The following is a 26,342-nucleotide window of genomic DNA, read 5'->3' as shown; positions in this document are numbered from 1 at the left end:
CTACCTTGCTTTCCAATATCTCCTTGTTCCACTGTTTCCCCAGGTTTCTGCCAGTAGCATGCATCCCTTTCCACCATCAGGTTGTGCTGCAAAATTTATCCCATTGAAACTGACCTTTTGCTTCACTCGTACACATGGCATTTTTATCAATATTCCATTGCTGCCATCTCGTCCCTTTGTATGTCATAAGTGGGGATCCATTTCAGTCAATGGCCAGAGTTTTGCCTATTGCATTTTAGAATGCATATCATATCATATCGAGAATATTCTAGTTATTGCATGATGCTCACTTGGAGTACAGAAACACACGAAAACCCAATTCTGGTTCAGCTGTCACTTTCAGGTATCATCTACCAATGTGAAATATGCGGGGATCGAATATCTTGTTTTCTGTCACTTAAACTGAAGGGTTGCACCTTATTTCAGTAGAGAAGGCAACCTGATTGGCCATTTGAAATGAGGTTACACCATTTCAAAACTGCTGTTATAGCAAAGTGAATCAAATCCGCAGTTACTCCAAGTATTTCATTTATAACCTAGTATGTGTTCATTATCTTCATTTGTACGAGCAATTTGGATGTATTTTCTTTATTATCAAATGTGGATTTAATGTGGCACTCAGAATTAGAATTTGATGAGCATAATCCATCTTGGAAACTCTTAAATTACAAAGCATAGTGCCATCTGTAAAGAACCTGTCTAGAAGCAAAGGTTCTGTAGCTGGGCTAGTACTATACGCTATGTATTATATATAATAAGGAGATGGTAGAGAATGAATTGTTTGGGTAGATGATTCTTTTAATTTGTAATCTTATATTGAGTGAACAAAAACAGTTCTTTGGGAAAAAACCAAACCTTGTTTTTTACATTTGCATTTCCAGTTTCTATTTAGTGTCACTTTCAAAATATTCAGTTATTGCCATGGGACAGGTCTGGTCTTTCACTGATGCATCATGTTAGAGAGAAACAGGGTATTGTAGTGATGACAGTATTGGACTAGGATCTGGAAGATCTGAGTTCAACTCCCCACATTGCCAATGAAGCTTGCTAGATGACCTGGGGCCAGTCACAATCTCTCACAGTGCATTCCTGAGAGGAATGCCTGTGCCTGGCTTAGGAGGCAACACGGCGGTGCTGCCTCCAAAGGAGGCCGAAACCTCCTCTGGGTGCAAAAAATCTGTGCAACCCTCATAGGGTTGCACGGGAGATACTCAACAACAACAAAAAAGGGGTGTCCAGGCTGGAACGGTGGCCCCACCCCCACCTCGGCGCCGTAACGCCCCGGGAATGCCTCTCGGGATGGCAGCTTTCAGATGCCAGCGGACGACTCCGTCAGCATCCCGGACTGGTGCTGCTGCAGCAGTGGCCCACGACCAACGTCCAGGCCTTCCCGCCAGCATATGGGCTGCTTACGTCAGCGTTGGTTGGCCGGATGCTGGCGCGGGCCCTGTCTGGCCTCCTAAAGGGCTTTTGCCCTGAACGCCGGCGCTTCTCAGGAATACGCTGTCAGCCTAACCTTCCTCACAAGGTTGTTGTAAGCATAGCACTGGAGAAGAGAACACCATGTATGCCACCAAGAAAGGGAGGATAAAAACACATTAAAAAAAGGTAAAGGTCCCCTGTGCAAGCACCGGGTCATTCTTGACCCATGGGGTGATGTCACATCCCGACATTTTCTAAATAGACTTTGTTTTTATGGGGTGATTTGCCAGTGCCTTCCCCAGACATTTCCCATTTACCCCCAGCAAGCTGGGTACTCGTTTTACCGACCTCAGAAGGATGGAAGGCTGAGTCAACCTTGAGCCGGCTACCTGAAACCGACTTCCGTCGGGATCGCACTCAGGTCATGAGCAGAGGTTGGACTGCAGTGTACCACTCTGCGCCACAGGGCTCCTAAAAACATATTAGTATCACTATTTTGTTCCCATATGGCATGTTCTGTCTACCTTGCTGCCATTGATTTGAAGCATGCTTAGCTGTAGTGTGGATATTTACCGGTGGAATGCATGGTTTCCAACTATGCCAGCTATCATTCCATTTACTGTATATTATCCTGGCTTTATCAATCCTTGTGCTCTGATTCACATAGGTCAAAGGCAACCCTGGGGACTGGGGTGATTCTAACAGCAGTGCTGACTGTCAACTCCTAGCCTACAAAGTGGAATAGCTGTATGAACACAAACAGCCTATATAGTTTCAAATGTGATAGCGTTGAGGTTTGAAAACAGAAACTCCCATCAATAAATCAATTTCCCTCCCACTTCAAAAAGGCAAACATGAAACAAAAACAAAACAGCGTCAATTTGGGTGCAGCCCTATTTTTCCCTTAGATATTTATATATTTTAGATCTGATTTACCATTGGGAGGTATAGTTAGCTCTGAAATAGAGTGCCATGAACGCCAACTGATTTCCACGCTAAAATGTCCACATCCAATTCTGTAACTGGATTTAAAAAAAAAAAATCAAGGTGGGAATATTTGTATGCAAGTTAACAGTTGCAGATTTGTGTTTTTTAATACAGGGGTAGAAGCAGGAAAGTAGGTTCTGGAACTCTGATTACATGGGGCAACAAAAGCGAAAGGATTAAGATGAATGGAATGGATGGGGGTTACATGAGAGAGCCATCCTTAAGTGTTTGAAATCCCTGCCAAAAATCCCTTCTGATTTTCAAAGAAGTCTGTACTAGAAATGGTGTGTACATTTTACGTTTAGACGATGTAACGATAAGGACTACTAGCACAATTCCAAAACTTAATGATGAGATTTTCAGAATTTGAGAAAGTCACCCAAGTTCATAACAAGAAATATAATCTTGGTCACACGAGTTTCTAGAATTCCAGTCTATGAACTGTACTAACAGTACAGTACAGTTTGTAATGTCTCTCAAATGACATACTCAAAATCATTTGTGGTGTTCATTTACAGGATTTGCTGTCAATTAGTTTTGCCTTGTCAAGGAATATGCTCAAGCCAACTGTTCATTTTTTCCCGTCCCTGATAGTTCAGCAGAGAACTTTCACATGTCCCATACTTATTTTGGCTTCAGTGCTACAAGGAGGCAATTTTGGAGATGACACCAACAAATGCTGAGAGAGAATTATACTGTAATAGTTTTTGCATTATGCCAGGAATTCAGGTGACCGGAATAGTTAATCCAGTGCTGTCCCACAAAAAAGTTGCATGTATTACATAATAAATGTTTTGAATTTAGTATATTTGCTTGTTATTCTTTTGTGGCCTCTCAACTGATATAAAGATCACAAGAAGATCATCAGCTTGTTGTATATGCAGTAGACTGAAGCTAATAAATGTGTTTTTTTAAGGTAAAGGTAGTCAGTCCCCTGTGCAAGCACCAGGTCATTCCTGACCGATGGGGTGACATCACATCCTGACATTTCCTAGGCAGACTGTGTTTATGGGGTGGTTTGCCATTGCCTTCCCCAGTCATCTACACTTTACCCCCAGCAATCTGGGTTACTCATTTTACTGACCTCGGAAGGATGGAAGGCTGAGTCAACCTTGAGCCAGCTTCCTGAAACCGACTTCTTTTGGGATCGAACTCAGGTCATGAGCAGAGCTTTTGACTGCAGTACTGCAGCTTACCGCTCTGCGCCACGGGGCTCCTTGCTAACAGAAGTACAAATGGAAAAAATTTAACCTTGGCCAGCTCAGTAGAACAGTCCATGAGTTGTATGTAATTAGATGCAATCTCATTATCTCCACTTAAGACCAGTCTTCATACGCTCCATCTGGCAAGCTGCAGGTCTGAGCTCAGCACAGAGGAAGAAGGTAGAGATGGTAGGACCTTTGAACATTTTAAGGGAAGGATCAGAGGGTACAGGATATGCCTAGGATATACACTTCAACACTTGTAATTTTAATTCCGTATTGGAAAGTCAAGAAAGGCATGATTATTGTTTTCCTTAAATATCAGGTAAATAGAGATGGATCGACTCAACAAAGGAAACCACGGCTCTCGGTCTGCAAGACCTGAGCAAGGTTGTTAATGATACGACATTTTGGAGGGCATTAATTCAAAGGTTTGCCATAAGTCGGAAGTGACTTGACAGCACTTAACACAAGAAGAAGAAGAAGAAGAAGAAGAAGAAGAAGAAGAAGAAGAAGAAGAAGAAGAAGAAGAAGAAGAAGAAGAAGGGTACTGATGTCAGAAAGTACTGTTGGAAACATTTCTGTTTTAATTAATATTGGGAAAATATAAATACTCCCAAAACTTAGTGAAAAATGTTAGTGATGCTCTTTCCAAAACTATCAAATGAAATTAAAACATAATTTTTGCTGTGCCCGCAGGCAGCAGGAGCAGGGTGGGAGGGGGAAGTGCCTCAGCTGGTCCACAGTGGATCAACCCCTTTAAAGGGCGACTGTTTCAATGGGAGGTAGACCTGGCTTCTGGACTCCAGAGGCCAAGTCTACCACATATCATCAATAAGTGAAAAAAACTTGTCCTTTAAAGGGCCAGTGAGCCACCTGCAGAACAGTAGAAAGGCCTCCTGTCCTGACTCCAGATATTTCTAATATTCATTGGGATTGCAAGGTCATAATTAGGAAATATCAGGAATGCCTTTTTCAGTTTGGGAGATTACTGATCTGATACCGGAAATATCAGGTCAGCATTATCCAATTGCACATCCCTACTTGGATGCGCAAATCTCTGGGATTATCCTTGCCTTGCCCAACATAACAGAGCTCAAGTAGCAAGGCTGGGGAAAACCATTATTCGAGACCTGGGGATTTCCCACTGCCAGTTGGAATACAGAATATTGGGCTAGATCTTAGTGTGACACTGTTCAGAGTCGAATTGGCTATATGAGCAGTATCATAAAGAATACTGGGCTAAATGGACCGATAGTCTGAGTTAACGTAAAGCTGCTTCATGATTCAGCAGAATCTTTAGGGTTGCCAGGTACCAGGTAATGGTGGGCAATTGCCCGCCAATTAAGGGGGCTGTCTGCCGCACCTCAGCTGACCAACGGGCGGAAGCAGGCCAGCTGAAGGGGGGCGATTAATGTCACTTCTGGGTTTACCCCGGAAGTGACAGGGACCTTCTAGCACATTCCTCCAAAAACTTTATGGAAACTATAGCGTTTTTGGAGGAACGCGCTGGAGCATCCCTGCCACTTCTGGGGTAAACCTGGAAGTGATGTTATTGCACCAATCACCCCCCAGCCCCCCCCCACAACGAATCTCCAGCTGGTGGTGAGGGGGGATCTGGCAACCCTAAGAACCTTGGTCTTTCCTGTGGCCTGTCAGTTCTGGAGGAAGCTGAAGGGTAAGTCGCTGTCCAGCTTTATTACTAAACTGTAGGAAAGGACCAAAGGATCGTCATCAGACTTTATTATGGTCCACGACCAGCACAAGGAGCAAAGGATCTTTTGAGGAGGGCAGGGAAGGTCCGGATTCTTAGAACTCTCCTCTGACCTCCTTTACTTGTTTTCTGGGTATGTCTGATGCTGGTGCAAGTTGTCATTTTACAAAACCCGTGCACCGTCCTCTGGCTTAAATTAATGTAGATCGCCGACGAAGAATCGGAAGTTACACAACCACACAAATAATGAGCCATTAAAAATTAACATCTCAAAATATAAGTTCCCTGGGGGTGTGTGGAAAAGTGGTGTTTCTATATAGATTTCAGGCTTTATTGCTGGGCTTCGTTATTAAGAGAAAATTTAATTTAAAAACATACTGTGCAATTCAAGCTCTCCTGTCATAAGCCGCTCCAAATAAGAATGGCAGCAAATGAAACTGTGCAGGCAACGTGTTGGATCCAACCCCTTTTTCTGCTGGTGCAAAAAGAAAGGTGCTGGGGCTCACGGGTCCTGCAGGTACAAAACTATTTTTCCTGTCAATGTTTCCAAATGAACACCAGATGGCAGTGTTGCATCAGGAAACTGGACAGCATCCTGACACTGGAATATGGCTGCTAAATATTAAAACATTTCCCTCTATTTTGCTATAACAACACTGCTTTGCTAAGGCCGAATACCACACACTGTTATTTGGAATAGTTATAAAATATGGATACGGTTAACGAAACTCACACAGGTACCATCAAGTGTCAGAAGCGCGAAACCCATTTCACCAGCTTTCTGCTTTTCACACAAGCAGATCAAGAACAAGAGAAGATCTGAAAAGTACTTTAAGGCCTTTTATACATGGCTCTTTCCCTCACTGTCACGCCTCCGACAGCTTTGGGTCTTTATTTTGATTATGCATGCCGTTTTTGACCATCAGAGGTTGCCTCACTCTCCCCTAGGGTTGCCAACCTTCAGGTTCTGTGTGTAGGAAAAAGGCACCTCTAAGCTAGTACCTAAGGTTTGGAATTCAGCATAGGTGCGAAAAGATATAACCAAAGTGCAAACTTGTTATGACGCGACACAACAACACAACACAAAACACTTATAAATACAAATATAACATACACTACTAAGATATGTGCATCACCAACAAGCAGTCCAAGACCAACATTTGTGGTCCAAAAGTTACACCGTCCTTCAAAAGGTAAGTGTTCAGTAATCCCTAGAAAGGTAAGTGTACACAGTCAACAATGGTCCCACGAAGGTTTCCACGAAGTGCAGATGTAGACCGATGGGGACTTTCTTATATTAATCTCTTCTTCAGTCCCCCAAAACAACTTATTCTTGCTTCAAATACGACTACCAGCATTATTTTTTGTTCCATATCAATCAGTTCCACACAGGGATAATGCTGGCAGTCATATTTGAAGCAAGAATAAGTTATTTTTGGGGACTGAAGAAGAGATTAATATAAGAAATTCCCCATCGGTCTACATCTGCACTTCGTGGAAACCTTCGTGGGACCATTGTTGACTGTGTACACTTACCTTTCTAGGGATTACTGAACACTTACCTTTTGAAGGACGGTGTAACTTTTGGACCACATATGTTGGTCTTGGACTGCTTGTTGGTGATGCACATATCTTTGTAGTGTATGTTATATTTGTATTTATAAGTGTTTTGTGTTGTGTTATTGTGTCGCATCATAACAATTTTGCACTTTGGCTAACCTCCAGGTTCTAGCTGGAGATTTCCCGCTATTACAACTGATCTCCAGCCAATAGAGATCAGTTCACCTGGAGAAAACGGCCACTTTGGAAATTGGACTCTATGGCACTGAAATCCCTCCCCTCCCCAAGCCCCACCCTTTTCAGGCTCCGCCCCAAAATCCTCCCGCCAGTGGCAAAGAGGGACTCGGCAACCCTACTCTCCCTGCTCGTTTCCACACATTTTTCCCGCGTTTTCAAGGACCTGTTTTATCACAAATTTGAAAACGTGCGCAAAACGCGTGGAAACACAGGAGGAGAGCGAGGCGACCTCTGATGGTTGGAAAGGGCATACATAATCAAAACAAAGACCCAAAGTTTTCGGAGAGGTGACCATGAGGGAAAGTGTGTGTGTGTGTAAAGTGCCGTGAAGTCGCAGCCGACTTATGGCGACCCCTTTTGGGGTTTTCATGGCAGTGCCTTCCTCTATGAGGGAAAGAGCCATGCATAAAAGGCCTTAGTATTCAATGTGAATCTGACCTTCGGGGAAAAGAAATCTTCACACATGCGCACACAAACACACACGTATACCCAAGGCTTATTTGGAAGAATATAACATTGTATTTTATACAACTTTTCATGCACATTATCTAATGCACTTTACAAGCAACGTGTTGCCAAATAGTTCTCTTGCCTTTTTAATTATAAAACTCTTGACAGATAAATTGCATTCTCCCCCAACAACTAATACCCCTCTAGTAAAAGAAGCCAAGGTGACAAAGAGGGACCAGGAATTTCCCAGCAGTGTGTGGGGCTGGGGTGGGGGAATTTCAAGACAAAGAATTATTCCACAAAAGTTGATATTGTGCCAGTGCATTGTAGGAAAGGCAATGTTGTGTAGTAGTCACAGTGTCATTCTGAGGAGACCCAGATTCAAGTCTTTACCATTACGAAGCTCCCTGGAGATCTTGGGCTAGGCCCCCTTTCTCAGCCTGACTCTCCTCATAGGGTTGTTGGGAATAAAAGTGAAAGGGGAATTATGTTTATCCTTCTTTGAAGGGATGGCATGAAAAGGAAGTAGCGGTTACAGTGCTGGATCAGAATGCGGGAAACCCAGGTTTGAATCTGCATTCTGCCATAGAAACTCACTGGGAGGCCTTGGGCTAGTCACACTCTGGGGGGGGGGAGAGAGAAAAACAGAGGGGAGGACGATGACATTTTAAACCACTTTGGGTAAACACTGGGGAGCAATGCAAGGTATAAATCGCATGTAACAGAATGTCCATGTGGCACCCACCATCATTGTTGTAGTCCATAATTTCAAACACAGAAGTTGTACATTTTCTAGTGAAACTTGGGTCAGTTTTACTGACCAAGATTTCAGTTCTCTTTTCTTTGCCGGTTCCATTTTGGGGGAGTTAGCTGTCTTACCTTTACTTTATTCAAATTCCAGGCTTTTCCGAATCAGGCCAAGAGTCCACACTGCTTCCAAAAATAGAGGTGATATTCTATAGGAATATATTCACTGCATGTGGTGCACCTGCTTGTACTAGGAGAAATTGTTTCCATTCTAGGCTTCATTCTCTGGATTAAATTTTTAAACTTTTGTTCCTAAACTGAAATTTGTGTAAGGAAGGAGAGAAAAACATCCAAAACCAAAATAACCAAAATATGGAAGGATCAGAGGCAGACATAAATTATTTACCTCTTAGTGCAGAATCATTCTATTAATATCCACTGAAGTAATGTATTTATTTATTTCATTTCATTTATATCCTCCCTTTCTCCCCAATGTGGAATAATAGTCTGATGACATAAGAAGGGCTCCGACAGATCGGACCGAAGGTCTATCTAGTTCAGCAACCTGTTTCAAACAATGGTCAGCCAGTTTACTTGGGGGGAGAGACATGGAGACCAAGGCCTTTCCCTGATGTTGCTTCCTATCACTGGGTATTCAGAAATCAACTGCAGATAGGTGTGAAGGTTCCAAATGGCCCAGAAATGCAAGCATTGTATTTGACTCTGGGTTACCGTCTGTCCTTCCCCCTTTGCTCAATCCATAAACTTCTCAGTAAAATTGGATTCTCCTAGGCTCTGTCTACAGGTGATGGGTAGATAAACTGACTGTATAAACCCATGTTGGAGAAGTGGTCTTCAACCCATGGGTCAGAACCCTCAAGTCAGTCACAAAACCTCTGCTTGCTGGGTTGTAAGCTTCTAGGGAGTCACCATTTTTTTGTTGATGTTTTGAGGGACCTTCTGCTAGCATCTACACCTTCTGCTTCTCTTCATGCATACACTGAGAGAAGCAGCAGGACAGCGAGGCTATGTCATTGAGTGATGGAGAGGCTCCATTACTCTGATCTTGACTTATTTCTATGGTCTCTCCCCTGATGCTCAGCTTGTATTTTCTGTCCCTGGGTGTCTTGGTCTGCTGTCCACAGTCCTACTCTGAACATCAATGAAATAATGACTCTGCCCCCCTTTACCTGTCACATGGCTTTGTCATTACATGACTTCCTGTCACAGGCTTCCAATTTAGTAGGTTCTATGTTGTCACCAGAGGGATAAATGTTGCTCCTGTATATACAACTAGTTATGACGGTGTCAGGTTACCTGTGTACAGATATAGTTGCTCTGTACACAGGTAGAGGTATCATTCCTTGTGGCATGAATTTGTACTCAAGGTTCATGAGTTTTAAATTTCTCCATCCAGTTCATCTTTGGTGGAGCAGGGTGAATGCATCTAGAGGATCTTTCCATTGATTTTTTTTTCTTCATTATATACTTGCCTTTTGGATTATTTCACAATTTGTTTAGAGTTCAAAGCATTTTTTCAGCATCTTCTTCCCAAATGTCTTCTTCACAAATGAGAGGAAAGTAGACCTTCACTCTCTATTTCCTATTCCAGTTTTGAGAAATATTTTGGATCTTCTTCATTCTTCCTCTCTGGTCAAGCAGTTTATATTTCACCATGTATTCGTCGGTTTTCTTGTGAAAGGGTGGGAAGGTGGTGCTCGAGAGGCTGTTGGGTTTCCTTGAACTATGTATCTCAGACTTGATGGCTAGAAGGGATGAAGATCAAAAATGAGTCAGGAGGAATAAACTATCGATGCTCTTGAAAGAAAGCCTGTACCCTTCAGTCTGTACTGACCCAATAATCCAGAGCCCAGGACACACTTATTAGCGCCCCTCCCCACTTCCATATAGACAAGCTCATGGGTCATGACAGCAACATTTCCATGTTATTTGTAAAATGTTATACTTAACACATAATGGGACTGCGGCTCAGGCAAGATAGCCTGCATTTCTGGGTTCTGATAAAGTGTACCCCTCTTATGACTGTGTGTTAAAGGGCAAGCAAAATGAACTTGAAAACAGACAGCCCATTCCTGAGCTGAGGTGTACGGGGACGGCGGGGAAGAGGCACAGCAGCGCCTCTTCCTAAGCCGCTCCCCGTACGCTGTTAAACAAAAAAAAGCCGTTTTGCGGCTTTTTTTGTTTAACCGGGGCCTTTTGCCCCATAGGGAATAGTGAGGCCATGCCTGCTAAAAAGCAGGTGCAGCACCGCCATTCCCGGTGCCGGCGGAAGTGGCCGAAAGGGGATAGGGAGCCACCTAGCTGGAAGCTCCTCCCCTTGCCCGCCCCTGGAACGCCCCCCCTGCGCTGGTAAGGCTTCTCCACACCGTTGCTGGCGCCATAGAGAGGCCACGAAGGCGGAGGGGGGTGGTGCGGTCCTGCGGTGCTCTGCCACTGGCGGGACCAGCCTCGGCGCCAGTGTAAGTGCATGTAAACACGCGTTTACACGCACTTACGCTGGTGGCGCGGTCACACCGCCTCCACAAAACATTCAGCCCAATTTTCAGGAATGGGCAGAAAATGATTTAAAAAGTGTTTTAAAGTAGTGATTTATCTCAAATTCCATGTTTCAACTATCTGGATATATTATTAAGCACTAAACCCAATTCCCACTGTTCTCAAAGATTTTACTGAACCCCTTGCAGAGAGATGGGTGGTTGGTAGGAGAGAGACAGTTTCTTTTCTCTCCCCGCTTTGTGTCTAGACTTGGAGATTCTTACCTAACCCACTTCTCATATATATATACTGGAGAGCCTAGCCAAGTGCTAATGGGCACGAAAGGCAAAGACGCAAAGCTCCAAGATGACTTGGGGAAGACTTTGATGGGCACAGGACAAAAAGAGGAATGTAAAAGCAGGGCTGAGGCCAACCATAAAACTTCCTATGTTCTTTTTGGAAGAACAGAGACAGCAGCCATATGTGACTGGTGAATGGCTCAGCAACATTCTGGCTTCTGAAAGCACTTGGGTTTCATCTTTTGCAGGGATGGTGTCCATCCCAAACCCTCCAGGTTGGATCCAACCAGATTTTCTGCAGGTGAACACTTCGAGTGAAAAATAAACAACAACAACAACAACAACAAGGGTTCCTCTCTGCCAAGAAAAAAGGCTATGTGGCGTAGGATGAAGGGGAACTGGGGCGGGCTGGAGAAGCTGGCTGGCTCCAACCCTCCGGGTCGCAGAAACCAGTGATTTTAGTTGTCAGAGCAGCTTGGCAACCTCTACCATTTTTTTTCTCCCACCAATGTGACAAATCACATTTTACGATGGTATCCTATGAAGTTCAGTGCGTGGACAACCATTACTGATGCACATTATATATACATTTACCATCAACACAAAATATAGCTCATTTTTAAAGCTACTGTAAAAGATGAAATCATTGACTAAGGCAAAGTGTGTGTGCGATGAAAACACAATATGGTGAAACTGGGTGAAAACACAAATAGTAATGACGTTCCCAGTGTTTATAATTTCCTGTTTCAGAATACAATACAAATAACAAAGGCCTGATGCTGTTGCCTTCAGTTAGAGGTACTACAGTAGGGTTTCCAATCTCCAGGAGGTAGCTGGCGATCTCCCACTATTACAACTGATCTCCAGGTGACAGATATCAGTTCCCCTGGAGAAAATGGCCACTTTGGAAGGTGGACTCTGTGGCATTGTACTCTGTTTAAATCCCTCCCCTCCCCAAACCCCACCCTCCTCAGGCTCCACCCCAAAAATCTCTGGGTATTTCCCAATCCGGAGCTGGCAACCCTATACTACAGCCTGCTTGAATTGAAGAGTAAGCCAAGGCAAAGGAGAAGTGTTCCTCTGCCTCTTCTCCTCCCTCCCATCTGTATACTTACCTGTGCCAGCAATGAAAGTTTCTAGGGTTGCCAGGTCCCTCTTCACCACCGGTGGGAGTTTTGGGGGGCAGACCCTGAGAAGGGTGGGGTTTGGGGAGGGGTGGGACTTTGATGCCATAGAGTCCAATTGCCAAGGCGGCCATTTTCTCCAGCTGAACTGATCTCTTATCGGCTGGAGATCAGTTGTAATAGCAGGAGATCTCCAGCTACTACCTAGAGGTTGGCAACCCTAACTCCTTCCCACCCTGGTGCCTGATGAAATGATGCTGTAACAGGGTCCCAAGTGCTAGGGATTCTGGGACATGTAGTTTTCCCCAGGTGCTCAAGTCCTTTCTGTGGCCATCCCTGATCTAATCGGACCTCCAAATTCTTTTCACTGGAAATGTATCGATTAAATCTTCTTTGGGGAGTAGATATTTTGTAAACTGCCGGTAAAGTGGCTGCTGTGCTACTGAGATGTAGCTTTACCCTATAGTGATAGTGTCAATGGCTGGACAGGAATTTAAATCCAGGTGTTCTAATATCATGGCAACCAACCCATAACTCTATTAGAAAAATCAGAGTTAATGACACTGATGAGATCTACCCTGTAAACACAACTGCTACTGACAGGTTCCATATATACTTTGTAGGAGGTTTTATAATCCTTTCTTCCAACGGTAGCCTCAAGCTTTTGGCATAGGTGAAGCCACCACTCATGCTGTGACCTTCCATTGATCCTCAAGCCAGTTTTAAATAGTGAAGAAGGGATGAGAAGTCCAAGTGCCTAGACCTTTGGATCCATCCAACCATAGGCCAAGCCACTCTATCATTAACACACAAGAAGCAGGACTCCATGCAGCTATAGAAGGAGTAGGAAGAGGAGGAGGAGGAGGAGGAGGAGTTGGTTTTTATATGCCAGCTTTCTCTACCTTTTTAAGGAGACTCAAACCAGCTCACAATCGCCTTCCCTTCTTCTCCCCACAAGAGGCACCTTGCGAGGTAGTTGGGGCTGAGAGAGTTCAGAGAGAACTGTAACTAGCCCAAGGTCACCCAGCTGGCTCCATGTGTAGGAGAGGGAAAACCAACCCAGTTCTCCAGATTAGAATCCACCACTCTTAACCACGCTGGCATCCCATGAATTTCAAAAGAATAACCTCTTAAAAATCATATGACCATTTTGCATAAATCTTTCATGAAGAATATTTTTCCAGGCAGGCTCCTAGGCAAAGGTACTCATGGTCCAAAACTTTGCATTTTGCTCTTAAATATACAGAAGACACTCTGCTGCTATTCATCTATACACACACACACACTTTCTCTTTCTTTGGCTGTGGGAAGTACAGGCATTGGATAGATACAGGGAGGTTTGTAATACAAATTATACTTGCTCTCCCAAGCACATTTTTTGGTTCATTACAGATACTGGAAAATTCATATTCATTCTCTGCCCAAGAACAGAATTTACCTGCAGGGAAAAAGAATGGCTTTTGTTCAAATCACAAGGAGAGCAACTATTTCCATTAATAGAAATAATAAAGGAAAATGAAAAATAAAGAGCCATCAGAAAGGCATGAGCTGACATTGAGGATTAGGAGAATAAGGTGGTAAAATGGACTGCCCCAGTTCAGAATGTCGGTTACATTTTATGGGGTGTCACCGTTTATAAGGTATTCTGTATGTTAAGAAGTCCTCCAACCAGAAAACCAGCTTAGCAAAGCAAAGAAATCCTGTTCTAGTGTTCTGTTTGCATGGATTTTCTGCTGTGCTATTTTTCCATTTGCACAGATGTTTTTTTTCTGTGGAGGATGATTCAAAACTGGAATCCATCCCTTGCAGTACAAAGTGCTGCAGTGAGCCGGCGTGACCGCACACTGACGTAGATGCCAACTTAACAAGGAATAAGGTGGCACCTACACCAGTGCCGGGGCAAACATGATGGCATCCAGGCGCCGCCGGCCCTTGCCGCCGGCGCAGCCATGCTGGCAGGGCTTTCCCAGAAGGGAAAGCCTGTGCTGGTGGGGGGGGGGCATTCCTGGGGCATTTCTGGGGGAGGAGCTGCCATCAGGCAGCTTCCTCACCCATTTCGCCCCACAAACGCCCCCTCGCGCTGCAGCGGTGCCGTGCTACCTTTTTGGGTGGTGCAGCCCCGTTGGAGGTAATGGGAGATTTTCTCCATTTGCTCAATTTTTTTAAACCCTTTTTTGCCTTTAGGATTGGGATGTCCATCTAGAAAAATCTTCTGTACAATTACAATTAAAGAGGCATGAATAAAAGCATGGCGGTGCTCTCTGCGCATCTCCCATTCACGGAACTCAATTCACGATATGCTGGTTTAATGGTAGGATCAATGAATGGGAAGCATTTCCATGAAATCAGTGCACTGAAAAGTAAGTTCATGTTTAGAAATGTATTAATTTACTTTATTGATATCCCGCCTTTCTCACTGAGATGCAAGGAGGATCACACGGGTGTCACTACGGGAGGAAGGTAAGATTCATTTCTAACCAAGTGGTGCAGATGGTAAAAATTGAACTGACTTTTGGAGAAGATGATTTCCCCCCCTATTTTTGTGTGGGTTTTATATTCGTTCATTTGTTGACTTTTGTTGGCAGAGATACACAACTTTTGTGAAACAGTCTTTGGAAACCTCTGTGGATACAAGGAAAGCTAGACGTTGAGACTTTTTTATACCATGGAGATTTTTTACTTGGAAACTTTGAGTGGGTGGGGGGGGAGGGTTTGGTGCAAAAATACAACACATTACCTGAAAGAGGTATACTACACGTCTCTTTAAGAACCACTTACCTCGACGCATACCACCTTGTGCTGGATGATAATAGTCATCTTTTTCAAAACTGCGATGAGTTTTGGAAATGCAAATGGTTAGCAATATTGAACACCTTGCCACTCAGCTTATCAGTGTGGCAGTAGCTTCAGTAGTCAGAAATGTCTTTGAGTGTGAGTGAAATATTACTTTAAAAAAATGTCCACCAACATCTATATATTTGTTAACTGATTTTTGTGCACTAAAGCTCATGGCAGTTGGACCCAGTCAAATAAGGATAGTGCTGACAAGCTATTCTTCAAGGGGAGAATATGGTGGGTGTGTGGAATAAATGCAGACCCAGCTCAGTTCAGGCAACACAGCAAGTTATTGGCTTCAGGCGGGAACAATTTACTGTGCTCCTGCACTCTCCTCCCTGCTTCCAGCTCCCTCACCTCATAATGGCAAAGCTTGATGGAACATTTCCCAGTTTGATACTGCTCTCCAGTTTGCCTGGAAGGCTGGATGCCAGGGCCTAAGCAACCTGGAGGTGCTTTTGGCATAGGCTTGCAAGCTCCGGTTTGGGGTATACCTGGAGATTTGGGGGGTGGAACCTGAGGAGGGTGGAGTTGGGGTATATAGGGTTGCCAACCTCCAGGTAGCGGCTGGAGATCTCCTGCTATTACAACTGATCTCCAGCCAATAGAGATCAGTTTACCGGGAGAAAATGGCCGCTTTGGCAATTGGACTCTATGGCATTGAAGTCCCTCCCCTCCACAAACCCAGCCCTCCTCAGGCTCCTCCCCAAAAACCTCCCGCCGGTGGCAAAGAGGGACCTGGCAACCCTAAGGGTGTATAATGCCATAAAGTCCACCTTCCAACACAGCCATTTTCTCCAGGTGAAATGATCTCTGTCACCTGGAGATCAGTTGTAATAGTGGGAGATCTCCAGCCACCACCTGGAGGTTGGATTGTAAATTAAGATTTAACCAAGGTTTAAAATCTCAGCTTGTAGAAATTATGAAGAAACAGCCTTGTTAATCATGACCAAATGGGTTTGTACCAGAGTTGCCAACCTCCAGGTACTAGCTGGAGATCTCCTGCTATTACAACTGATCTCCTGCTGCCGGTGGCGAAGAGGGACCTGGCATCCCTAAGGTGGGCCTAGAGAACTTCCAGAATTACAACTGATCAAGAGATCAGTTCCCCTGGAGAAAATGGCTGCTTTTGAGGGTGGACTCTATGGCATTATACTCCACTGTGGTCCTTCTCCTCCTTATACCCCACCCTTCCCAGGCTCCACCGCCAAGGTTTCCAGGAATTTCCTAACTGGGACCTGGCAACCCTAATTTGTACAGAACTGTTATATATTGCAAAGGTAAGGATAAAAAATATGATTTGTTGAAGTTCTGAGTTAAAATGTATCATGAGAAGTTTCATTGGTCAGTTAATAGTCATTCCATCCTACCTCACTGGTCCATAGTTGAATACTTGAATAAGCGTGGCTCCAACTAACCTTGCAGAGCCCCAGGTTGCCTGCCTGTGCCAGGGAGGGCAAGAGCGAGCTGGAGCTTGTGGGGAGGCCGGTGGCCATTGGAGCGCGGGGAGCCAAGGGCTGCCTGCTGGAGATGGGCTCTCCCGTGTCTGTTCGGGCGGGCAGCGGCAAAGCAAGGGCGGCGTCTCAGCCCGACGCCATGTGCTTCGCCGCGTGTTCACACGGGTGCTGGGAGCCTCGCTTTGAATGAGCCATCAGGCTCAAGGCTCCCAGGGGACGGGCCTCCTGGAGGACGGACCTAGGTGTTCCACTCAGTGCCAGCTTCCCTGCGCACACGGAGGCCTCGCCTGCTTCTGCCCTCATTGGGCTTCCGTTTGTCCCACCCGTCCACCGCTGTATAAAATATTTAGTTTGTTGAGCGTTATGTTTGTTTGTCACAGCTTTGGCGGTTTGGCATCGGGGCCGGATCCAGTTTGGGGGGAAAGCCGGCCTGCGTGCCCCTTTTCCTTGCATGGAGGATCCTGTTAAGGGATTTTGGGGGAGGCTGGAGCGGGACATGCCAAGACAGGGGAGCTGCCAGAGACAAGCCCAGCTAGGGGCTGTCAGGGTGGCCTCCCTCCCAGTGGCAGGGGACCACACAGCTGGCTGCCATCCTCGTGTGTCCCAGGAACTGCCATCTCAAGCTGGTCCCAGCAGGGGTGCTGGGAGTTGTGCATCGGCCTGCAGAGGTGGCAGGTCGATGGAAGGATAACGCCCCCATGCCATGCCAATGCCTTGCTGCTGCAATCAATAAAAGCTGCGGCCATTTTCATCCAAACTTGGGCTGTGTCTTCTTTGCATGGGTTGTTGGGAGCTGGAGATGCTGCTGGGCAACGGGGCCAGGTCTGGCCCAGGGAGCGCCCGACGCAACTAGACACTAGGCTGGCAAAATACCAAAGCACTGGTTAAGTCTCTCGAGGAAAGTCAAAATAATACAAAAATCAGCTCCTTATCTGAGTCCAGCCTTGAGCTTGCCGCCTAGCATCCGTCGAACTCCCCAACTGGAACCACTGGTCCATAGTTAAGAACCAGTGGTCGGTGACTCAACAGGGTGGCATAAGTGTCGTGCATCAAGAAACCCCAGTCGTTAGAGCTTGTTGTGACATCTGAATGCAATAGTATAATTCTTATGAAAGCTATGTGTGCATAGTCATAACTGCCAAAAGCAGACCTGCAACTACGCACATAGCATCTTGCTTGCATGCGAGAATGGACATCAAGCTAGGGTTATGCACACAAACAAAGCACACACACCTGTCTGGCTTGAAATGCCTAAATTCTGAGACAAGCAGACAGTCATATCAAACACTAAGAACATAAGAACCTAAGAAAAGCCCTGCTGGATCAGACCAAGGCCCATCAAGTCCAGCAATCTGTTCACACAGTGGCCAACCGGGTGCCTCTAGGAAGCCCCCAAACAAGACGACTGCAGCTGCAGCATCCTGCCTGTGTTCCACAGCACCCAAGATAATAGGCATGCTCCTCTGATCCTGGAGAGAATAGGGATGCAACATGTCTAGTATCCATTTTAACTAGTAGCCATGAATACCCCTTTCCTCCATGAATATGTCCACTCCCCTCTAATCTGACAAATATTTTAAATATTATGCAAGCGGCATCACTGTTCAGACAGATGCACGGGGTAAAAAATCTTCACTTCACAAACATGTTCCTGTGAAAATACATATTTGTGTGGCAGAACTTTATTAAAGAAAGCAACACGGTACAGTTGGCTGCATAAATTCCATTCAGACAGGATCTGTATGTAAGTTCTGAGGAGAGAGTAAGATGTGACCATGGTGAACAGGACTAAACTCTGAACTATGCCATGGACCATAATATTAAAAACAAAGGACAGGGGGGGGGAGGAAACAGTAAAACAATTTGTTTTTTGGAAAGAAAAATCTGTTTTTTAAATGGTTGCCTCTGATTCCTTATGGTAGATACTCATTGTTGCTGGTTTTTGAGTTCAGGTGATCTGAAGGGGGGAAAAGCCAGAAATATTAATGTAAGAACAGAGACATTGTTTCTGCTAATATACAGGAGGGATAGCATGTATTTTTACTTAACTCACATAATTGTTTTGACTGCACAATGCATGGCAACACACTGCTTTCGTTACTGAAGGATGTCAGTACTTTTAACATAGTGCTCCTATCTTACTAGCTATGGCTCAACATCAGATTTCATAATGTTTGGAATTGGAGATAGTGTTGCATAGTGGTTAGCATGCTGGACTAGGACCTGGAAGACCCAGGTTCGAATCCCCATTCTGTATGGATATTCTCTCTCCCCCCCCTTTCTCCTTCTTTCCCTCCTCCCTCTCCCCCCCCTCTCTGCCTAATCAATGAGCTACTCGACTCCTCTTTTCACTTCTCTTCCTCAAGTGATGCTCGCAATGTGTAGTAACCCAAGATGCACTGAAGTCTCATCAGTACTGGCAGGCAGAACATGAACTTGATGCTTTTGTGTACAGGATTGGGTACCTGTACCAGTTCTTATGTTTTAGGGCACCGAGTTCTAACCACCACCTTAAGGGTGAACACACTGCAACCCAATGCAGAGCCACCTGCATCTCATGACTCCATTCTACTAGTGGTGGAGCCTTCCTTGGGTTCAGGGAACTTTGCTTTTCCATGGGATAAAAGTCTTTGTTCTCGAGGAAAGGCTTCACTGTTATTAGACCAGATTCACAGCATCCAACCCAAGGCTTTTTACTGTCATTTTCTGCCCATACAATGTTGGTTTGGTGCACTGTGAAAGAGCGCATCCTTGCTTGTACTGTTCGGATTCCAATGTATCTGTGTGCAGTACGAGTCAGATACACTGAACAGCATCAATTATCTGTTCAGCAGAGATGAGAGATTGGGGGGGGGGGACCTCTACAGACGTACACCGTCACCCTTCATCATACTGAGCCTTTCAGCACTATTCAGAGTATCTAAACAGGGCTACGAGCTCAGTTCTGGTTTCTGCATTAAGTTGTGGAATTGCATACAACATTGGGTCTGCACAAGCAAGTCTCTCTCAGTTAAGGACTCACATTGGTATGGCCTGCGTCCTTGCATCCATCATCCCTAACTGGATCAGGGAGATCGCTTAAGTAAACCCTTTCCCCACCATGCTAAGTCAATGAGGATCTGGAACAGTTCTAAGCCCAGATTTCATTCTACGTGTCAGTAGAATGAGAGGTGGATCTAATACTGACCTGAACATTTTGTGCAGGAAGCGCATGCTTTTCTTAAAAATGCCTCCAAGCAATCGGGCTGGCATGTTGATGTGGCAATGCTCTTCTGAAGAAGCTCTTAGTCTTCTGAAAGAACGCCATACAAAAAGGGCATCGGTCAATCCCAGTGGAAATGCATAAGCAACAGCAGCACTAAACTGAAGCAGAAGATACCTACATCTAAAACTACAAAAATGCACTAGGCCACAGCTAGAGGAAGTGAGCGTTTGGCTAGAATACATGTATTGCTATTGACTGTACGGTACCTTGGTTTTAGGAATTGCTTCGGGTAAATGGCATAAGAAAGGTCTTCATAAGGCGGCACCTTCATCAGGTGCCAGAGTTTTTATTTTCAGTCACCGTCCACATGTGCCAGATGACATTATAGTGTGGGGAGCTTTGAGGTGTCAGAGGGGGAAAAATTCCAAGGATCATTAAGGCTCACTGGATTGTCTGGAAAAAAACATCGGCTGAACCTTGGGTTACTTTAGCAAATGTCATTGTGTCCCACCACGTCTGTCATAATAGAACTCAGCTATGATCCAGCAACAAGCTATGACCAGAGTATGCAGTGGGGTTCAACCCACGAATCGGGTCCCTTGGAAAGGTTGTGGAGCCCTCTTGAAACCTGGACTATATATATTTGCTACTTCCCAGAAGGAATTGCTGCTAGTAGAGAGAAAGGCAGCCACCTGTCTTGCCTCTCTTTGTACACATGCTGAAAAAAATGGCAGAACGGTGACGTGAGGTCACATATGAACACATGAAGATGCCTTCTACTGAATCAGACCCTTGGTCCATCAAAGTCAATATTGTCTACTCAGACCGGCAGTGGCTCTCCAGGGTCTCAGGCAGAGGTCTTTCACATCACCTACTTGCCTAGTCCCTTTAAATGGAGATGCCAGGAATTGAACCTGGGACCTTCTGTATGCCAAGCAGATGCTCTACCACTGAGCCACTGCCCTTCCCCATTGACCTGGACAGTTCAAGGTCAATGGAGAGCATTCCTTTTTCACACAGACAGTTCCAGAGAACCCCTCCTCTGCAAAAACTCTCCTTTTCATTCTCTCTCTTCCCTCTGCCTGGCACCTGCCAGCCACACTATCCTCACCCATCGGCCCTTCAGGGCTATGTGTGTTTTCCGGTGCCCTCCCTCCCCACAAAAGCTGCCTTGCCCCCCCCCCCCCCCGTCTTCCCATCTGGCTCATCCACTGTCCATTCTTGCCATCCAGGCATCTAAAGATCTGGGCATGAGCTTAAGGCATAGAAACCCCCCCCCCCCATGAGAAATAGGGTTGCCAGCTCAGGGTTGGGAAATACCAAAAGATTTTGGGGGTGGAGCCTGAGAAGGGTGGTGATTGGGGAGGGGAGGGACTTCAATGCCATAGAGTTCAATTGCCAAAGCGGCCATTTTCTCCAGGGGAGAAATAGCAGGAGATCTCCAGCTAGTACCTGGAGGTCGTCAACCCTAGTGAAAAAGCTGACCTTTTATGGGTGGGGGTTCCCTATTCTGTGAGTGCAAATGAGGTGCACTGGATGAGAGAACAGTCGGAAACCCACAGTCCCCAAGATATAGGATAATTTAAAATAAAAACCTCACTTGTTCTGCATTAGCAACAAAGATGTAAAGAAGATTATGACACTGTAGTAACTGTTTCCTAAGCACAGAGTAATGAGATGAGATCATCATCTACTTTCCAACTCAATGCAGTCAAATACCTTTTCTGCACTCTACTGACTCATTCCAAAAATTTCCTGCTTATCACAGCACAGTATTTGAATGCTAACCATGGGAGAGTATATAAAAGTACAAATTAATGAGACAATGGAAAAAATGGTCACTTGACCACTAACCAACAGACAATGCAAAGGAAGAGCACCAAAGGAGTCAATTCCCATCACAGAACATCACCAATAACTTCTTGACCAGAGGCTTCTGTGGTTATATTAAAAGGACGGCACTTACTAACCTGGCAAAGTAAGTCGATTTGAGGAATTCGGTACTGGTGCGTCATTTGTGCGTTGCTTTGAACCTTCAAAAATAAAAAAAGTCATCTCAGAAGGGAATAATTAAAACAAATATGCACTCCTCAGTTCCTTATTAAATTGTACTTGATTCTTGTAACCATTCCAGTAGCAAATGAATATATAAGATTTGGTCTATACACTAATGTGCCATTGGTGTTACAACCTGTAGTCTTGTTGGCATTGTGAGTCTCCAGATATTCTCTTGTTAATATGGTTGAATTGTAGCTCTGCAAGCCTGGTACATAACAGCATGAAATTCTAATGACTGATTGGAAGTGACCAACAATGAATTGGCCAACAAGCCTCACACGGTAGTGCCACAGTACCCATGTCAGTGCATGTCACTCTCTAGCCCATCATAGTAATAGGGCTGTATGTTAGTCCTGCACAACTTGGAACCCACTAAAGTTGGTTGGAGTCCACCAATCATGAAAGGTGACCCAATACAGGGAGGATAAGCCTCCTGGCAAAACCAAAGAGGTTGTCAAACACTTGGATGGCCATGATACATGGCTAGTGGTTAGTGTGGTGCAGGTTGTCCTATATCTGGTCTATCAGACCAGGATAGGCCAGTCATGTGGACAGCGGAGATTCCTGTCTTTGTTCATTGAGCTTTATTGAGTCCAGCTTTATTTCAGTCCAGTTAAATCAAGACACAGCACTACCATCTTCATTTCTGAATTCCTTAAAGCTTCTCTAGTAAATCCAAGGAAGGGATAACCCTTCATACAATTTCTGTCTCCCGCTTTTTGCAGTGCTTGATGCAGTTGGGACGACTGGGTTGATTTTCACATTTTTGAAGCCTGAAACGTTATTCTTGCCTACTGTGGCTCAAACGGAGGCTTGTTTAAGCCTAAATGAGTCCTCTCTGCCTTGTTAGCTTCTATAGAACCCATACTCCTCTTGTTTTTAATAGTAACTCATCCTGAAAAAAATATAATAAACTTGGTTTTTCTTTAAAAGGGTAGAACAAAGTCGTTCCAAGTCTCAGTAGCCAGAGCTTTGGCAGCAAGGGAAGGAGTTGCTTCATGAGCTAGCAACTTTAGGAAAGGGAGTATAGATCAGTGAAAGAAGACAGTCACAGGTTCAGACTCTAGTGTCTTTTAAGTAGCAGGACTGGCAAAGGTCTCTGCTCAAAATCTTGACCAACCACTGATAGAGTCAACAGTCTTGGGCAAGAGGGACCCAAGGACTAGCTTAGCATCTTGAGCCTCCAATGTCTGTTGTTACTAAGCAGAGTGGGGAGGGCCCACGGAGTAGCAGCTCCCACTCTGCTAATGATAATAGTGGAAAAGATTTCTAACCTCCTCCACTTTGGGAAGACATGTGCTTTGTATGTGAGTGGAGGCACTGTCTTGCTGAGGAGATTAAGAGTGATGAATACTTAGTCCACTCCATCAATCCATTAGACAAACAAACCATCCTTGGCACAGAACTAGGATTCAAACCAAGTGGAGATCTCATTGCTTTTATTTGGTAATCAGATGAACATACAGGAACTCATTTACACAAAAACTGAAATGCTGGGAAATTGTATTACACATGTAGAGATGACATACCTCCCCTTCCCAATTTAAAATGTGACAATAAATACATTTTGTCTGTCAGCACTGCATACCCACAAGTCAATTAAATTAGAAGAAGAAGAAGAAGAAGAAGAAGAAGAAGAAGAAGAAGAAGAAGAAGAAGAAGAAGAAGAAGAAGAAGAAGAAGAAGAAGAAAAAGAAAAAGAAAAAGGAGTTGGTTTTTATATGCTGACTTTCTCTACCACTTAAGGGAGAAACAAACCGGCTTACAATCACCTTCCCTTCCCCTCCCCACAACAGACACCCTGGGAGGTAGGGGGGCTGAGAGAGCTGTGACTAGCCCAGGGTCACCCAGTTGGCTTCATGTGGAGGAGTGGGGAAACAAATCCAGTTCACCAGATTAGCCTCTGCCGCTCATATGGAGGAGTGGGGAATAAAACCCAGATCAGAGTCTACTCTTCCAAACCACCTCTCTTAACCACTACATCACTATTTGGGTCTTAAGTCATAATAACCCAAATATGTGTTAATCAGAACATTCTTTGAGTATCTGACTTGTACAGCAATGAATTAGAATGGGCAAAATCAATCTCAAAATTTCACTGAAAAATGGCTGTGTGAATAACATCTACCGGTACATAATTTGCTTAAACCTTTTCAAAAATTACATTTCATATGTACACCCCTGGTGGTTTGTGTACACCTGATTATGAATGTGATACACATGTTTGCAAGTGTGTGTACCATACCAGTACACTCATCAGCTTCCTGTTGAGTATCTGGTTGGTCACAAACCTAGATTTGTCTCTGCCTACTTGATGTGTGAAATGGCTCTCAGCTGAGTTCAATAGAGATATCTCCATCATAAATTCTGGCTGACCAAAAAAACACCCATAAATAACGTGTTTTAGATTCGTGCATGGTACCAAGTTAGGAAAAAAAATATTCTACAAGATCAGAGCACTTAGACTGGGTTAATTTCCCTGTAGGTTCATTGGGACTCAGTTCTATCAATACAATTTTAGAGCAATTGCAATAAATGATACAGTTAAAAAGACAGGAGTTGTGTAGCATCTGAAAGACTAGCAAATTGATTGAGGCATCAGCTCTCATAGACTAGAAGGCACTAAATTGGATGCATGAATTATATCCTGTACACACACATACATACACACACACACACACATGGTGCGTTCATACATGCTGAATAATGCACTTCCAATCCACTCTCAATGCACTTGGCAGCTAGATTTTACTGTGTGAAATGGCAAAATGCACTTGCAAGCGATCATTAAAGTCCATTGAAAGTGGGTTGAAAGTGCAATATTCAAGATGTGTGAAAGTGGCCACAGAGATAGAAATAGAAGAAAAACATTATAAATAATGGGATCAAAAGGCAATGATGCTCATGAGGTAAAATTTTGCTCCTGCATTTGAATGCCTTTTCACTTGTTTTACATTTTCTCCCACTATGATTGTGTGTGTACGTATCCGTCCACTGAAGACAAATTTGATGCATCTGATTAAGTGGATTCCAATCCATGAAAGCATATATCACAATAAATCTGTTTGTCTTTAAGGTGCTAATACCCCTCCCCATTTTGCTGCAAAAACACTAACATGGCTACCCCTCTGGAATTTTAGTTTAAAAGATAACAACTAATCTTTCTTCTAAATCTACAAATCACACTGTTTTTGTATCGTTATTCCATATATTTTTTTTACTGATCTAATGCAAGGTCATAAGAAGAGCAAGTGAGACACGCAACATTATAAAGGATGCAACCCTGGTAACTTGAAGACGATGTCACTATCAGTGTTTATAAAGAGCCAACCTGTGCACACCATATCCACACCTTACATATTTTCTCCAGTATCTAACACAGATTCTTTGTGGCACTAAAAAGAGCATAGGTATGTTGTTTCAGTACAACATACTGAGCTTATGAGACACTATGTGAATATTTCTCTTACGTTGCAAAGTCAATGGCCTCTTTCTATTAAACACAGGGAAGAGGAGAAACAAGCAAAGAAAGAGACATACAGAGGGAAACAGAAAATGAGGCATGGAGAATTTTGGTTCTGCAAGCAAACAGGTCCTCTGAGAAAACTGCAACCAGAAGTCTACAAATAAAAATAGCAAAGTGTTTTTAAAAACTGTATATAAAATAGTATAAAAATATTATCCAGGCAAAAAGAAAAGGAAATTCTCACTCCACTATACCTTTAATAATAATCACTAGACAACACAAATGCCCATCACAGATTTACAGTGCAATCCTATGCAGAGTTACTCCAGTCAAAGCCCACTGATTTCAGAATGCATATCAGTATCCAACAGTGCAATCCTATGCCAAGTTTCTTCAACCTAAGTCCACTGATTTCAGTCCACTGATACATTCTGACAGTCACCTGCTAAAGGTAATATGAATACATTGCAACTTCTACTTTGGCTTCAACACCCTCTATGTAAACAGCAGCTCATGTGATAGAACTGTGCCTAGACGGTTCTAGCCCTTGTGGCTAAAACCAGGCCAAATCTGATGGGCACATGCTGAGCTCAACCCCAAGGAAGTATTTGCACTTGATCAAAGAAAGGCTGGAATCCATTGCCAATGGCCAATTCAGGCAGAGATCAATGTATGCCCCTAAGTAGTGAATGGTACATAGCCTTTTGAACCTCCAGCAGTACAGGGAAACATCAGTACACCCTGACCAAAAGCCATCAAGCTACTACTGCCTTGATGGACTCTGAGCCTTCAATAAAAACCTCAGCAGCCTGGCCACCTGCAATGAGTTGTTAGGCAAGTTTCAGAAATCCTACCATCTCTTTCTTTGTACAAACTCGGAACAAAGAGGAAACTGTCTATGTTAGAAAGAAGTCCCTGCCTGTTTGGAAAGTCCAAATTGTGTTCCGACACACTAGGATCAAAGTAAGCCTTTTTGGGTTTTTTTAAAAAAAAACTCTGGTTGATCCCCAGAAGTACCAACTTAGATGTAACACTCATTAAACAGCCGCTGACTCTCAACTGTATTCCCCCCCACACTACTTA

The 26,342-nt window shown here is 44.2% G+C and overlaps 1 protein-coding gene across 2 annotated transcripts in view; it reads right to left on the bottom strand.

The window, feature by feature from the left end:
• Positions 1–18,416: 18,416 nt before the first annotated feature.
• Positions 18,417–26,342, bottom strand: part of LOC130484558 (dual specificity calcium/calmodulin-dependent 3',5'-cyclic nucleotide phosphodiesterase 1C-like) — a 173,025-nt gene continuing 165,099 nt past the window's right edge. For both annotated transcript variants that reach the window (XM_056857598.1, XM_056857600.1), the window contains 3 exons: positions 21,706–21,768; positions 19,718–19,822; positions 18,417–18,487 (listed from right to left, as the gene is read on the bottom strand). In XM_056857598.1, coding sequence (XP_056713576.1) covers positions 19,815–19,822; positions 21,706–21,768 — 71 coding nt within the window. In that variant the 3' untranslated portion in view covers positions 18,417–18,487; positions 19,718–19,814. The remainder of the gene's footprint in view (positions 18,488–19,717; positions 19,823–21,705; positions 21,769–26,342) is intronic.

Source organism: Euleptes europaea, chromosome 11, assembly GCF_029931775.1.
Source record: "Euleptes europaea isolate rEulEur1 chromosome 11, rEulEur1.hap1, whole genome shotgun sequence".
NCBI lineage: Eukaryota > Metazoa > Chordata > Lepidosauria > Squamata > Sphaerodactylidae > Euleptes > Euleptes europaea.
This window is presented reverse-complemented; position numbering and strand designations above follow the sequence as displayed.